The sequence below is a fragment of the Myotis yumanensis genome, unplaced genomic scaffold (genome assembly GCF_028538775.1).
Source record: "Myotis yumanensis isolate MYYU_CA2020_CCGP unplaced genomic scaffold, mMyoYum1.0.hap1 SCAF_10, whole genome shotgun sequence".
Classification (NCBI taxonomy): domain Eukaryota; kingdom Metazoa; phylum Chordata; class Mammalia; order Chiroptera; family Vespertilionidae; genus Myotis; species Myotis yumanensis.
The window spans coordinates 43,399,023-43,416,709 of record NW_027223761.1 but is presented as its reverse complement, the minus strand read 5'-3'; the positions used below and the strand labels follow the sequence as shown (position 1 = coordinate 43,416,709).

The window sequence follows — 17,687 nt, the reverse complement described above, 5'->3', positions numbered from 1 at the left end:
TCTATTGATACAGTTATATGATTAACTTTCAATTTGTGGCAAATAATATTAATTGATTTTTCCAATGCTAAGTCAAGTTTGCATTCTTGGGGTGAAACTCACTTAGTCTTGATGTTTTATCTTTTTTATATATTGTTGGATGCCATTTGTTCATGAGTGAAGACTGTATTTTTTCTTCTGATATTTTTTTTCTCGAATTTTTATATCAAGGCTTTATAAAATGAGTTGAGAATATTCTCCTCTTTCCGCTTCTTAAAGAATTTCTCTAAGTTTCTTCATTGTTAGGAAGTTTTTATGGTGAAGCCATATGTGGCCTGGAGTTTTCTTGTGTGAATATTTAAAATTATTTATTATCTTTAATGGCAGTATGATTGAGTCTCATGTAAATATTTTTAATTTAAATTCTTTATTGTTTAAAGTATTACATGAGTCTCCTTTTTTCCCCATTGACCTTGGCCCGACCACCCCCAACCCCCAGCACATGTCCTCACCCCCCTATTATCTGTGTCCATTGGTTATGCTCATGTGCGTGCATACAGTCCTTTGGTTGATCTCTTACCCCTCACCCCCCGCCTTCCCTCATAGGTTGGACAGCCTATTTGATGCTTCTATGTCTCTGGTCTATTTTTGTTCATCGGTTTATATTGTTCATTATATTTCACAAATGAGTGAGATCATGTGATATTTATCTTTCTCTGACTGGCTTATTTCACTTAGCATAATGCTCTCCAGTTCCATCCATGCTATTGCAAATGGTAAGAATTTTTTTTTATTTTTTTTTACAGCAGTGTAGTATTCCATTGTGTAGTTGTACCACAGTTTTCTAATCCACTTATCTGCTGATGGGCACTTAGGCTGTTTCCAAATCTTAGCTATGGTAAATTGTGCTGCTATGAACATAGGGGTGCTAAGTCATTTTAAAAATAGTTTTGGGTATGAATTTGTGTCATAGACAGTGGAGTTTTTATATTAACTAAAATCTCATATCTGTAATGCTAGTGAGGTGAAAGAAGTTATCTACTTATGATTGATTTAACCTTAACAGTACATGTATTCTTAGTTAAACATTTAAAAATTGCTAATATCTTATTTTAAAATAATATATTTGACATCTATGAAGCATATAATAATTTCTGTTTATAAGCATTTGAGAAAAATCCTCCCTTAAATAGTATAACATGATATCTAGAAACTATTAAATCCCATACATGAAGAAGTAACATCTTAGCTTCTTACTAAATAAAGCAGGTAATCTCCATTTATTTTATAGAGGAGAGGATTATGGGGTGAGTAGGACAAGATAGATAAGAGAAAGGGAAAAAATACTGGTTTTGAATCTTGTAGAATCAAAAATCCAACAGCAATAATATTTGAAATAACTAATTCCAGAGAGAATTGTAAATCAGGTTTTAGAGCGGGGAACTTTAAAAAATGCTATTTAGAAAGTAAGGATTCTGATGACTTTTATTAAAATCAAAAACAAAAACTTTGATGAGATGGCATTAATTAACAAATGCTAGGGAACAGCGTTCCTCGTCACTGTTGTACTTCAAATGTGATGGGTTTCTATCTTCAGCCTGTTTTGCCCCGGATGAAAAGGAAAAGTGCGTTACGTATATGGAGTAAGAATGGTTTTACCTCAGCTTAGCCAGAGAATATTTGTTTCATACAGCTCTCAAAGTCTGTGCATTACTGTATCTGTCTTATTGGCGGGGTAGGTGTAATCATCACAGGAGACTTGGTGTTGTGGAGAAGGCAGAGCCACCTCGCAAGGGGAACGTGGGGAGAGCGTGGGATAAGCTGTGTATGGTGTTTGAGAAATACAGGCTGTCCTCCAAAAATGGGCACACACTTTGAGTAATTATAAAGGTGGTGTTTATTAAAATACATTTCATTTTTAAAATTGCGCTATCCGCTGTTAGTACGTATACCTTTGGGGGAGGCATCCTGTGTACCTCAAACACTAACACACATACATGCACAGACTAACAGTACTCCCACCCCACCCTAGTATGTAGCCTTCTTTCATTTAGTAAATATACACTTAGGGTTCCTCCAGGTCTTTTCCTGATGTGTTTGTATGTGTATGTGTGCGTTTGTGTATCTCACACATATTGTAGTTGTGCCCTTAATGAAAACACTCTGCTTCCAGAAAAAAAAAGAAAAAGGAAAAAAAAAAAACCTGCTTGTTTTTCCACATGACTGCGGAACAATTATAGCTTCTAGGAGCCCTTCTCCTGTTCCTGGGAAAATAGCTGGGCTGGCTGGTATTTGCATAATCGTCTTTAGGGCTATTGTGGGCGGGTTTGGGCTGCTGACACAGAGCTACAGACTGGCCACCTGTCCAGAACAAATGAACTCGGCCTTTGTGCAACATTATTATCTGTTTCTCCAGTGTTATTTCTGAGTAATGAATAATTTGATTAAATATTATAAAACTATTTAGGAAATATTTGTGTTGAACTTAAATCTTCCATTTTGGGGAGAGAGAAATTTTCTGCCTATTCCACTGGCACAACTATATATTTCCATGTCCCCTCTGGCATAGTTTTGTATCTGCTTTTGTGAAATTATCCTCATGAATATTAATTAGGAATGTGAGAATTTAAAAAGAAACTTCAAAATGATTTGTAGTCATCCTCCTATAAATTATAAATGAAATGTTGTCTGTTTTCTAGGAGTCCATTTGACTTATGTGGAATAATTAATTAAAATTTTAAAATTAGCAAAGGAAAAGAAATTTCTATGGTCTTGAAATAAATGAATAATTATTATCTTGATAATTAGCCTCATTACTCATTTAGGAAGTTTTTGTCCTAATAATTAACTAATTTTGTTAATCATCGACATTCAGCCTGTGATGGGAAATTTCTCAGTTTTTTAAAAACTTACATGTGATAGTGTTGGTATTTCTTGTACATAATGACCAACTGAATTGAATTTTTCATGTTAGAATTAACTTGTAATTAAGAGACCCTGTAATCATACTATATAAGAAAACCTCAATATCAAATAAGTGGTCAGTGAATTAGTAACATTTTTAAAAATTACCAGAGTTACTTTGGGGGGAAATATACATGGTAGTGACAATGATCACTTCTCTTAGTTCTCATTAAATATATATTAATGAATGAAAGATTGAATACTGCTAGGAGACATTTAGTACCTGTAGTATACATATCTGGTGCTGTGTATATTTAATTTTCTTTGATTATCATAACTATCTTTTGAGATAAATAGTATTGTACTTTTTAAATCTACTTTAATTTTTAGCAGTTTTAATTTTACAGTAATTTTGAGCAGAAAGTACAGAGTTCCCATATATCCTCTGTCCCCACACATGCACAGCCTCCCCCACTATCAACCTACACCAGAGTGGTACATTTGTTACAGCCAATGAATATACATCGACACATCATTGTCACTCAAAACCAACATTGGGGTAACTTTTTAAAAAATAATTCTTTATTGTTGAAAGTATTACATATGTCCCCCTTTCCTCCCTGCCATTGACCCCCTCCAGCCTGCTCCCGCCCCCCCTTCACTATTTTATTGTCTATGTTCATGGGTTATGCATATATGCATACAAGATCTTTCCTCCCACCCTCCCCTGCCTACCCTCTGAGATTCTGCACCCTGTTCCATGCTTCCATGTTCGTTCATCAGTTTATTTTGTAACTTAGATTCCACATATGAGTGAGATCATGTGATACTTATCTTTCTCTGACTGACTTATATCACTCAGCATGATACTCTCATGTTGTCTCAAAGGGTAAGAGATTCTTCTTTTTTACTGGTGCATAGTTTTCCATGGTATAAATGTACCACAGGTTTTTTATCCATTCATCTACTGATGGGCACTTGGGCTGTTTCCAGATCTTACTAGTAGCTATTTTAAATTGTGGTGCAATGAACACAGCAGTGATTACATTCTTTCTGATTGGTGTTTTGGGATTCTTAGGATATATTCCTAGAAGTGGTGTCACTAGGTCAGATGGGAGTTCCATATTTAATTTTTTGAGGAAACTTCATATTTTTTTTTATAATGGCTGCACCAGTCTGCATTCCCACCAGCAGTGTACTAGGGTTCCTTTTTCTCCACATTCTCGCCAGCATTTATCATTTGTTTATTTGTTGATGGTAGCCATTCTGACAGGTGTGAGGTGATACCTCATTGTCGTTTTAATTTGCATCTCTCTGATGATCAGTGACTTTGAGCATGTTTTCATATGTCTCTTGGCCTTCTGTATGTCCACTTTGGGGAAGTGTCTATTTAGGTCCTTTGCCCATTTTTTAATTGGATTGTTTGTCTTCCTTTTGTTAAGTTGTATGAGTTCCTTACATATTTTGGATATTAACCCTTTATTAGATGTATCATTGTCAAATATGGGTTTCCATACAGTGGGCTCCCTTTTTGTTTTGTTGATGGTTTTTTTTTTTTTTGTTTGCTTGTTTGTTTTGTTTTTTGCTATGCAGAAGCTTTTTATTTTGATGTAGTCCATTGGGGTGACTTTTGATGTTGTACATTCTGTGAGTTTTGGCAAATGTATAATAACATGTGCCCAGCATTGTTGTATCATACAGAATAGGTTCACTGCCTTAAAAATCTTCTGTACTCCCCCATTTGTTTCTTTCTTCCCACCTAACCCCTGGAAACCACTGATGCTTTTCCTGTCCCCATAGTTTTGCCTTTTTTGGAATTGCACATTATGTAGCCTTTCAGATCAGCTTCTTTCACACAGTAAAATGTGCTTAATTTTCCTCCATGTCTTCTTATGACTTGATAGCTCCTTTCTCTTTAGTCCTGAAGAATATTCCATTGTCTGGATGTGCTGCGGTTTATCTATTCACCTACAAAAGTATTATCCTTATTTTACAGATGATGAGACAAAAGGTGAGATTAAATAACCTGCCCAAGTTCACATATATAATACACGTCATGTCTGAGACCAAAACCCATGATCTACTCAGTGGTCTCTACAGTAGGTTGTTCACACTATTGGGGGTGTACAAAATGCTCATATATACATGAAAGGGTTTTTAACAGCACTCTATTTGTTTGCCTTTGTGTGTTGCACTGTGCAGCAGTTTTCATCTGATTAAGTTGATTTGCAAATGATATTCTCTAAAGTAAACTATTTTGAGATGACTAAAGGTCAAGCACATGAAATTGTTTGCTTGCTGATTTGATACATTCCAGTTCTGCTTTGAAGAAGGAACTGCTTTTACAGCTGTCTTTGAGATCAAGTGGGCAGTTCAGTCATGCTGACTAATCTGACAATTTTCTTACTGTTAAAAGCAACAGCAACTAGGTTGTTTCCCCTCTCCCCCAATTAAAACCTTCATGTCAGAGAGGTGTACATGTCATACAAATAGGTATCAATTAATCTAAGCCTTGAAATATGACTTTAACAAAAAAATTTTTAAAAATTACAAATTTTATGATGTATAGTGACTTCTTAATGTTCTAAATAAGCTAAAGTCACATACATTTTGCTCTAAAATTTGATAAGCCATAATTTGTTTTCCAGCTGATAATGTTTAAATATTGTAAAATTAATTCTGCCAAAGTCAGTTTTGCTAACAAGTAATATTAATCTTTATTAGAGGATGACTGTAACACACAGTGAAAAAAATGTTGCTTTTTCTTACTAATATCTTCTGGCAGTTTGGAAAGAAAAATTTACAAAATGTGGGGGAAAGGAAAAGCATTCATAAAAATGTAACCATCATTTCTTGGTTAAACAGTCTAGATCTGAAAAATGGAAAAGTGAAGTAAAAACTATCGAAATAATAGAGGTAAGCTAAGTCAGTGCCTTTTAATTAGTAGCATTTTCTCTTAATTAAAGCTTGCATGTAAATTTCTTTGGGAATAAATGGTGGGACTGTATAGGAGAAAACAAGACTGGAATGGGGGGAGATCATTGAAGTAAACTAGAAAATGATTAAATAACTGGCATCAGGTAGATTTGACCTTGTGCCTCCTAAAGGGAGTATACGTTTTAAACAAACTTCCAAGCTATATACTCATATTGGCAACAGCATTATCAAAACTGAACATTTAACATTTCCTTTCTGTTAAAGTCCAACAGGATTTATACACATACTTTCTCTTATGAAATTGTCATAATATTCAGTGGAGAACTAACCATATTTCAGGCAGGTGACTTTTATGTCTCTTATGTATCTTGAAGGCGACGCTATATGTTTTGTGTAAGCGTAGTGAATTATCTCAAGATGATACATCCCAGTTCCAAGAAAATATCTTTTTTAATGTATTTTTATGACTCTGTTATAAGCATTATTATATTAATGGCGCTTTTATTTTAAAATGAGGAAAGGAAAGACATTGAGAATCTTTCTTAAAGAAAGAGAACAACTTTGTGTAAAGCTGCTTTGAGAGTAGATATCTTCTGGGTACTAAAAAAAGAATTCACTGTATGTCAGCGTAAGTTTCAAAGAACATGTTGGATGCTTACAAGTAAAAATTTACTCCACCAACCCATCTCCCACATTTCCCCTACTATTTTTTACATCACCAGTTTTGTTTTTTTACCTGAGTTATGCCAAGCCCTTCTTCATTTTTCAGTCGATCAAATTCCAATTTGTTCTTTCAGATCTAGTTTTAATGTACTTAAATTTACATAGATTTCCTGACATATCTCACTTTAGGAGCGATACTGGCTTTTTCTGTTATACTTCTGCTAAACCTGCTATTGTTTGTATTATAATCCAACAACGCTTTCTGTAATTAAATAGCCTACCAGTATATTTATCCCTGGGGGAGATACCATCATCCATCCAGTTATATAAAGTCAAAATCCAAAGGATCATTTTTGTTGTCTCCTTTTTTATCTTTTTCATCACTAGACCATTAGCAATCATGTCTGTTAATTTCTCCCTCACTTTTGAAGGATAGTTTTGCTGGATATAGTATTCTTAATAGGCACTTTCTTTCTTTTGGCACTTTGAATATCTGGACCCACTGTCTTCTGCCCTCCCAGTTTCTGTTGAGAAATCTGCTGATAATTTTATTGGCAAGCCCTTGTATGGCAATTTGCTTCTTTCTTACTGCTTTCAAGAATTTCTCTTTGTCCTTAGCTTTTGACACTGGGATTATAATGTGTCTCACTGTATAAGCCTTGTAGGTCTGTAGGTCTCTGGGTTCATCCTACTTGGAATTCATTGAGTTTCTTGGCTTTTTATATGATCTTTTGTCAAATTGGGGACATTTCTATCACTATTTCTTTAATCTCTCTGTACCTCCCCTCTTCTCCTTCTAGTACTCCCCTCAGTGTGTGTGTTGGTTCATTTGATGGTGTCCCAAAGGTTCCTTAGGCTCTGTTTACTTTTCTTCAGTGGCAAATAGGGGTGCTACAATGGCTGCCCACCTCTCTGTCTCCACTTCCTTGATCAGAATCATCAATCAAGGTGCAGATCCCAAATATTTGGAGGACAGGGCCTTTATTGCTCACCCTACATATAGGCTGCTCCAGGAACAAGTGTTGCCTGCCACTGGGCTGGGAAATGGGAGGTAACTACTTTTGAGCTAAAAACAGTGATAGGCCAAAATGAACTTCATCAGAGTTCCAAAATAGTTATATGAGACAAATTCTGCCACTGAGTCTGGCTTAGGAGATAAATTCCTGGTGCTGCTTACGCCACCCTCTTCCCAGGATCTTCTCACTCAGTAGTCTTCTAATTGGGGATATCACTAAAAAACAAGCAGGAGGAGTGAAAAATAGGACAATAAAAAATATTTTGTAAGTTTCCTCAAGGGTGGGGGTGAAGTTCTCTATTACTATTAAAGTAACTTAATAATAAAGGCAATCATTGTATAATTTACATCAGTATGAGAAGTATCCAACTTATGCAGTAGACTTGTTAATTTTTAAATGTAATTTGCATAATGTTGGCAATTTCATGACAGATAGTTATAGTATATAGATAACATGGTTTCCTATAATTTTGTGGAGCCATCTGTATGTTGGGAAGAAATAGATTCAGAATAACCGGTATGGGAGCCATGGAACACACTCCTGCTCCATTTGCTGTTGTAAATGGTCAAAAGGTTAAGCCATCAGTCCATTTCCTAGTGTCTACTGAATAGTGGCTTTTTTGTGTTGCTTCACTTGTTAGAGCAATATTGAGAGATAAAACAAAGCAAGTCTTACATCAGACACTGATGGCTTTTAAAAAGTTGGAATGGGATGTTATTGGATGTTCCAAAGAGTATATTGATAGTAACTTTTTATGGAAACCACTGCTCCAGAGTAAACTGTATTTGGAAATCAAATCAACATTATATATCAGTGATGCTCAAGTGAACTTAAGTACATATTATATGTCTGGTGCACCAGTTTTAAGGAGTAATGTTGTGGGCTGGGGGAGTGATTTAAAAAACAAACAAACCACTTTTTAAAACAGTCATACCTTTATTTTCCTTAGACACTTAATTGGGGTAGATTTTATTTCTATATAAATAAACCTTTTATTCATAAGATGTAGCTTTAAGCATAACATAAAAAGGAAACCAGTTAAGTATAGAATGCTTTCTGAGGCATGAAATGTTATTTAGGACTTTTCCTATAATGGCCACGGAGTGTTTCTTGAGCGTCCATGCAGATGAGATCTTGAACAGCTGCATGAAGCACACAGAAGTCCTGATTCCTGCCTCTGTGAACTCACTTGAATAAAGTCTTTCATCTAAAGGTCTCACTGTTTGTCTATTTCATGAATCCCTCATCTCATCTCTGAAGGGCTCATTCAGTTTAATACAGTTCAACTTTGTGGTGGAGAGCTCTAGACTTTGCTGTTGTGACTTATAATGCACAAAAAAGATAAGTTAAAGTAATTTAAGAATTCTTTAAAGAATTAGATAAAATCCAAGCTAAAATGGTGGGGTTTCGGGGGAAAGGGAGCAAAGATTTAGAATAACTAGGGATTCTAATTCAAATTTAACTAGTTATGTGATCTTAAGTCAAATTCTGTATATTCTTAGTGTCAAATTTCTCTGTGGTTATAACAAAGCCTCACAGAGTTCAGAGGAATAAATGTTTTGAAATGCTTGTTAAGTTCATTTGTTTTATATAATTCAGTCCTCATATTATATCTCATATTCTGTATTAAGTATTCTGTGACAACTCTAGCAGTGATTAAACTGAAAAAGTCACTATCATATCATTTAGATGTAATTTGTTAAGTAAATTTCAGATGATCTTTTCTTCATCTGTGTACTTATATCCCATATTGCCATTTATTTGTCAGTAACCTATGTATTGCCTCCCAGTTTACCTTATCTGCTTCTTACATCTGTTGACATGTTATGAATTCTTTGAATTCAGGGAACTTGACTTATTTAAACCTTCACAAAATTTAATGTGTAGTGCTAAGTATGGAGCAAACTTCTGTGTGTGTTTTTTCATTGCTCTTTAGTGTACATGCGTGTTTTCCTCCAATAGTGGAGAAGGTCAAATTTGACTGTAATTTTACTAAGGAAATTATTTATTATATTAAAACTACCTGGTCATAAGCTTAGAAATCTGATGTAGTTCCCTGCCCCCCCACCCCCACCCCCTTTGAGCATATGAAAATTAGGATCCAGGGACATTTTTTTTTTCCAGGGAAATTTTGATCCAAATATTTCTGAGAATGGCAAAAACACAAAAGGAGTTTGGGCGTTATACATTAGAAATAAAATAATATAGGTGGCATTTATTCATGCAGTCAGTGAATATTATTTTCAACTACTACATGTTAGGCTCTTCGCTGCTGTACCCTAGAGACATAGTGATTTTTTTGAAAAAAAAAAAAAAAAAAAAAAAAGACAAGATTCCTACCTGATGAAGTTTATAGTCAGTAAGCAGACAAAAACTGGTGCAGTAGACATATAATGTGTTTTTATGTTTGCCTGAGCATCATTAATATATAATGTTGATTTAAACCAGACAGTAACAGTGTAATAAGGATTATAAGTGATTAGGGGGGTATGAGAGAAAGTAACTGGCTGAAAGGTGAGCTACTTTGTATACAGTGATTAGAAAAGGCCTCTTAGGGAAAAGTACAAAGTCAGACCCAAAGGATAAGGAAGTGCCTAGATCAGCGGTTCTCAACTTGTGGGTTGCGACCCCTTTGGCGGTCAAACGACCCTTTCACAGGGGTCGCCTAAGACCATCCTGCATATCAGATATTTACATTACGATTCATTACAGTAGCAACAGTACAGTTATGAAGTAGCAACGAAAATAATTTTATGGTTGGGTCACAACATGAGGAACTGTACTTAAAGGGCCAGAAGGTTGAGAACCACTGGCCTAGATTGTGGTCTTTAAATGTGGTTTCTCTCTGAAAGGACTCAGAATTCTTTGGAAAACTAGCTTAACTGACGATCTATAATAAGAACTGTAAAACAAACTATCAGAGTCTGGTGGGGTCATGATATGGGAGCCAACTTGAGGGGACTCCCACTGACCACAGATGTAGCAATTAGCGCGTGAAAAAAATAGCGACTGCAATAAATTGAAACACATCTTTTACTCAAAATATATGAGTTCATAATGTTACTTTAAAAATTCATGGTTCACCTTAGGACCAAAACTGGACAATCAAATACTTATCTTGCCTTTACTCTGAGATAACCAAATTGTTCGATGAGAGATAGTTCTTTAAAAAGAATTCAAGCTAGTAAATGCAGAAAGAATGATGATCTACTCTGTTTTAATAAAATGAAATTTTATTAAAATAGAGTAGGCAGTGAAACTTCTCACATCTTCATATATGCTTTTGAAAATTTTTAAATCAGTTTAAAGTAGGGGCAGGGAGAATACAGCCAGTAGGAATGGGAGTGGTGGAAAGATGTTTTCCGAAAATAAGAACAGTATGAACAAGATGCAGAAGTGAAAAAATACTGTACATGTTCAGGGAAGACTTAGTAATTGGGTTGCCCAAAGTACAAGTTATGTAAGTGGTAGTATTGTGGATATGCAGTTATATATTCACAATTCCTAGAAACAGTGAAACCAAACTCTTACCAAGTTCAGGAGGAACTAGAGATTCAAGGAGCTTCTCTACATTTCCTACTACCCTTTGGCAATTGAAATGGTAAACAGAAGAATTCAACAATGCATTTAATGAAGTCAAATTGATTTGGCAGCAGACCATATAGAGAGAACAGCATTAATTTTTCTTGGGCAACCTCTGCTTAGAGTATGCCGTCTATTAATGTGATTGTTCTTCATCTCAGCATTTTATTTATTCTTTTTAAAGTTGTATGTATAGAGATGAGCATCCCAAAGTTAATGATTTCTAATCCATTACATCAGTCCCTGGTATAATGTTAGAGGATCACGTATGTTCCCATCTAAAGGTAATATGTTCTGTATTTAGAGTGAGTAGTTTAACCTCATTTGCCAGCAAAATAGTCTTTTCTGTTCAAATCTTGATACCCACCATACCTATTACAGATAAATATTCTGTTTTGTTCCGGTTCATGTTGTATTGATAACGGTAATTGGGTATATTTCTTTGTAAAGCCAATTTTTTTTTTCATTTGAAGTGGTTTGTGCCATGGTATTATTTAAAAAGTAAAACCCCTTAAAATCTCTCTTGAGAATTATTGGTATAGAATATTCATTGATTTTATAAGCCAATGAGTATTTGCTCCAAATTGAGTGTGTTACTACCTTTCCTGGTATCTGAAAATTTGGCTGCTGGAATTTAGAATCGTAGTACATGTCACAGTAGAGGCTGGGTGGGAAATGGAGATGTCAAGCTGTGTAATCAGAGCTTTATGGAGGTGGACAACTGCGTTCCCTGTGACATACCAGAGCTAGTTTGTTTTAATGGCTGGTGAAGTAAAAAGCATATCAATTTTCAGTTTTCTCATAATTGTACTCACCGTTTTCCTTAAAATGGAGATGAGAAGACTGTAACAATGGTGAAATAAGTTACAGTGTTCCACCATTCAACATTGATTCTTTACTTCAGAATTAAATTTATATTTGGAAAGATGGGGTTTATTAAGTACTGTATTTTAGGGAAAGAGTCTCCTTTTGGCACAATACTTATTTTATAAAATATGTGTATTTTTTAAACAGGGTATCCAGAAGTTGGCTAGTCAATATCTGAAGAGAGATTGGCCTGGAATAAAAGCTGATGATCGGAATGATTACAGGTAACTTAATTAAGTAGTTCTTGCCCGTTTTTATTTATTTATGTATTTATTATTTTTAAAGACTTTATTGTTGAGAGTATTATAGATGTGCCCTTTTCCCCTCTTTGTCCCCCTCTACTCAGTTTCCGCCCTGCTCCAAGCCTTCAACACCCTTGCCCATTGTTTTTAAAAAATGGTTTCACTGAGAGCCATGTCACATAGAGGGTAATGTAAACTCCAGTTAAAAAAAAATTGCTTCTTTTTTCTGCTGTTTTTAGATGTAATTTCAAAATTATTAAAAATGTTAATGTTTCACAACATATGTAATCTATATAAAAGAGACCATTTTATGTCTTAGACTAATATTACATTTTTTAATTAATACCCACATATTGAATTTAAGAGAGTAGAGGGTAATGAGGCATTATTTCCTCAGCAACCTATAGATGAAACACATTGCAACAATAATGAAACAAGATTGTAGTGTTCTACCGTGATCACTGATTCTTTATTTTGAAACAAATTCTAAATTTGGAAAGATGGGATTTTGTGAGCTTAAGAGAAAAGAGTTTCCAAGTTTGTTTGTTTGTTTGTTACTTAAAAACAGATTGATTGATTGATTGATTGATTTAAAAAACAGGTATCCAGAAATTGGCTAATCAATATCCCACATACACATTTTAAAGAAGGTAGATGACAATAGAACATAAATTCTGTCCTCAGTAATATATATATATATATATATATATATATTTTAAAGTATTTATAATTTTGTTTAGAAGTTAATATATTTTTTGAGATTAATTTAGAAGTATTTATTGGTGTTTGTGCTCAAGACATAGTGTTGCGGGAACCAGAAGTCAAAGACAGATTTCAGAGTTTGCTGTCTGGTTGGAGTTAAGACTAATGCCCATGAAACAATAGCAGAGAAACCAGAGTAATTAAGAACTCATATTAAAGTGTGTGGTTGAGTCTGTATACGAAGTCATCAGATAATTATCCTCAGATAATTTCTTAATGGGGCTAGAAAACTGAAAGCACAGGAGAAACCCTAATAGTTCTTCACAATTGCGGGAATGACTGATAACTTGGAAGGTAGCATGACACTATAAGTAATAGATCCATGTAGTTGCTACATAGAATAATAAAGGAAAACAGGGAAATAAACAAAAATAGAGATTTTTCTTGAGTACCTACAAAACAGCCCGATGACTACATAGAAAATTATGTAGTCTTTTTATATACTGGGAAACCAAGTCTCCGGTTACATGCATTACTCAGCGTCACACAGCTACTTAGACATGCAGTCATTCATTCATTCATTCTTTATCCATGAGATAGACGTGAGATATCTGCTACTGTGGAAGTAGATTTTAGCGTTGGACTAGAGGACCTGGTGCCTGTCCTGAAGGAGCTTACAGGAGGCAGCCACTATAAACAGTTGCAGTATTCGGTAGCAGTATAGGTGCATTGCAACGGCAGAGGAAAACGAGGCTTCTAGAGCTGAATTTTGAAGGATGTGCAGGAGTTGGCCAGGTTTGTGCAAAAGGAATTCTAAGCAGGAAAAATTCCTTAAAAGCATGGAAGCATGAGAAAATATAAATGTTAGGTAACAGTGAGCAGTTCAGCGTGATGGGAAGTACATGGGTTGGAGGGTGAGAGGAGTTTTGGGAGGATACATAGATAGGCATCATGAAGGACTTTGTATATCAGTTTCTTCTTTTACCCGGAAGATAATAGAACCATTGAAGAATTTCCACAAGAGGAATAACATGTTCAGCCTCACTTAGTAATAGTATGAAAGTGGATTAGAGGGATGTGAAAAAGAATTTGGAAAGATTAGAATTGCAAGAATTTAATCCCTTGTCTTGTATTTGAACCCTGGAAATTATAGTAGAAAGTAGTTTGTGGGGGAAATTTCAGTTATACTTAGGAAACTGAAGCTAGAGAACTTGGAATTGATTTGGCAGAGGGTGTGTGTGTGTGTGTGTGTGTGTGTGTGTGTGTGTGTGAGTCGAATTTGTTTTGAGACAAACTATAAGAGATTTTCTGTAGTTACCAAACTATAAAGTAGTTTTCTCAATATCTAAAATAGCTCTTGGAGTATAGAAAGCACTTGATCAGTATCTGCTGGTGAAGAGTGCAGTCGAGGGAAAAAGAGAAAGGAAGGACTATAGAATGACTCCTTGGTTTTTTAACTTAGGCAACTGAGAGGATGGTTGTACCGTTGTGAAAAAAACAGTAGAGAGAAATCAGGATCCAGGGTGAGAATGGTAATTGCCAATTTTTTGTTTGTTTATTATAGTTTTCATTCTAGTCATTTAAAATTTTCCTTTTAACTTTTTTTTATATTTGTATTTGAATTGGTAGTTTACAAATTCTTGCCCAAGAAATGCATGTTTGTAGCATGTGTAACAGTATAAAGTGTAGCCCCCGCTTTTCCCAAGCTTCTTCCACTCATATTTGTACTCCCCCAGAGTAATTGCTGCTAAAAGCATGTGGTCTTTTCTTCCATATTTTCCGGTGTGATGCACACATGAACATACACAGCTTTGCTGTTTTTAACAGAACCGATGCACGAAATTTGTACAAGAGGCTTGGCCCTTGTGGTCCTGCCCCCCGCCCACTGGTCCTTCAGGAAGATCGCTTTGCTGTCTGGTCTAATTAGCATATTAGCTCTTTATTATAAAGGATGTTTCTGTAACCTCCCCCCTGCTCATACCACTCACTTAAGGAGATTTTAGACCTCTTTTTATGCCAGCACATTCAGGCTGTGCTAGTGCCATAGTATGAGTAAATTGTAGTTTTGTTATTCATTTCTCTGTTGGTGGTTATTTAGTTTATTACTATTGCAAATAATGCTGCAGTGGATAACTCATGTATGCACACAGTTAGGTCTTTGTGGACTGAAAGTATTTATAGGGTAAATTGGTAGAGGGGGAAATGCTGGGTCAAAGGGGTTATATATTTAAAATGTTAGTATTGTAAATTATCCTTCATAAACTCTGTGTCAATATACGGGATGGGGCAAAAGTAGGTTTACAGTTGTGAGTATGCAAAACACAGAATTTATTTTGTATTATTGTTTGTTAATTATTTTTCCATATGAACAACTGTAAACCTATTTTTGCACCCCCCCCCCCATATATTACATTTCTTCATATTTTATTTCAGATTGCCTATTCCTTTTCATTTTTTACCAATAGGGCAGGTGATAAGTCTTTTAAAAAAATTGCCAGCCTGATAATACATGCACCATTTAATGCCATTAAACTACCTCCATTTGCCTGAACTTCTGGAGCACTACTTTTTCTTGGTCCTTTTTTTTAAATCTTTGAGGACAGGTTTTCATTCTGTCTTTGTCCAGGCTGCTATAACAAAATTCCATAGATGGGGTGGCTTATAAATAGCAGAAGTTTATTTCTCACAGTTCTGGGGGCTGGAAGTCCGAGACATGGTCGGGTTCTAGTGAAGTCTCTTTTCTGAATTGCAAACTTCCCAACTTCTGGTTTGTCCTCACATGGGAAAGGGTTTGGGAGCTCTGTGGGGTCTCTCTTACAAGGACACTAATCTGACTTATGACCTAATCAGTCCCCAAAAGCCTTAGCTCCTAATAACATCACCTTTAGGGGTTAGGATTTCCACATATGAATTGTGGAGGTGAGGGTGGGAGGGTTTACAAACATTCAGACCATAGCAAGTCCTTTCTCTGTAAATGTTTCTTAAAGTTCCCTCAGTTCTCTAGTGACTGCTTTAAGTACTCTTTATCTCTATCCCTATCTCTAAATATTGCCTATAAACTAGTAATGATCATGTGCTTTATTAAGTCTTCATCTTGAGAACCAAAAAGTCAGCTGCCTCCAGCTTTCACTTCTTTCTAGATCTTATGTTGTTTTTAAGAATGTTAAGTTGCTGCTTCTCTGCTTGATCGTTGCCTTTCACTATTTCATTTGCTACAATACCACTATCTCTAGGCCTACTGTTACTCCCCTGCTTGAAAATCTTCTATTGTTTCTCCTTCCCAAGAGGATAAAATAAAATTTAAAAAAACTTTTTTAAATATTCAAAGCCGTGGAGAAACCTGGCTCCAAATGACCTTCCTGTCCTTGTCTGCCATTTCTCCTTTCACCCTTGGTTCCCAACCCTTGGGCTCATCAAGCTGCAGTTGTATTGCCGTTCATATCACACCTCAACTGAACTACAGTCAGTCATCCTCCCTGCCTTACTGGTTGCCTAGGCTCAGGATACTCTCCCCTCCTACAGTAACAACAATACTTGAACGCTTGCTTATGTATTTATTTAAAATATATTTTTATTGATTTCAGAGAGTAAGGGAGAGAGAGATAGAAACATCAGTGATGAGAGAGAATCATTAATCGGCTGCTCCCTGCACGCCCGCCACTAGGGATTGAGACCATAACCCCAGGCATGAGCCCCCACTGGGAATCAAACCATGACCTTCTTCATAGACGGATGCTCAACCACTGAGCCACATCGGCCAGGATGAATACTTATTTATTAAACACCATGCTTTTTCCTTGTTATCAGTTACTGTATAAATTAATCTTAGATTATGAACTGACCGCATTTCTAGAATCTGCTTGATGTGTGGTGCTATATTTCTGGGTCTGGGTTTGAGATGAGAGGAGAAGGTAGAAAATAATTATCTAGAACAGTGAGATAACAAGTGGATTAGGGGAACAGAGGAGGATTGCTGGATAGTAGCACTGAGGCGCTAGTAGAATTTATTGACATCAATTTATAGTGAGAACAAGCAGCATGATTATGGTTTTCTCAGCAACGTTCTGCTGCACAGACATTAATATGATATGAACAGAATTTTGGATTTAACCAGTGTTGGAACTTGTGGATTATAATGATGAAAAGAAAGGGAGGCGAGGATAGTAAGAGTGTACATGAGGAAGTAATTATAATGGTGGACATGAAGCCAGGCAGGTTAAGGAGCTGAGAAAGGAGATTATGACAGGTTTGAGAGACTGTGGGAAGGAGGTAGGATCAAATGGATTGTGGGTGTTCAGATGGGGTTGAGTGATTGTTAGAGTCAAAATCCTAAAGGGAATGAGGGGAAACAAGAGTTATTGGTCAGCAAATAGATAATTAAGTTGGAGTTAGAGCAGAGAGGTATTTGTTGGCAATGGCAAAGTCTAGGTTATGACCATGGGAGTGCACTTTCCAGGTGGATAGCCTTAGAAAATTTTCACAACATTTCAAGTCTTACTTTTCTTCTCTGCAAAATGGTCCTGCAAAATGGGGAAATGCCTATCTTACAAAGTTAACATGAGGATTAAGTGGTATGATAAATCTAAACTACATGACGTAGTGACTAGCATGTGACAGGTTCTTAAAATAATTTCTTTCATTTATTTTGTAATTTTGAGCCTCATTTCCTGACCTGAGCAGAATAATAAAATACCATACATACTTGATACTTTCCCTTCTGCTTCAGAGTTACTTATATGAAGCCTAGTGACATAAGATAAAAATTTTAAATCACTCTACAAGCCATTATTATTTT

The 17,687-nt window shown here is 35.6% G+C and overlaps 1 protein-coding gene across 1 annotated transcript in view; it reads left to right on the top strand.

Annotated features, from left to right (window-relative positions):
- Window positions 1–17,687, top strand: part of FCHSD2 (FCH and double SH3 domains 2) — a 164,209-nt gene that overhangs the window by 49,638 nt on the left and 96,884 nt on the right. Inside the window, exon 4 of the mRNA XM_070425571.1 lies at window positions 12,096–12,172. Within this exon, the coding sequence (XP_070281672.1) occupies window positions 12,096–12,172 (77 nt within the window). The remainder of the gene's footprint in view (window positions 1–12,095; window positions 12,173–17,687) is intronic.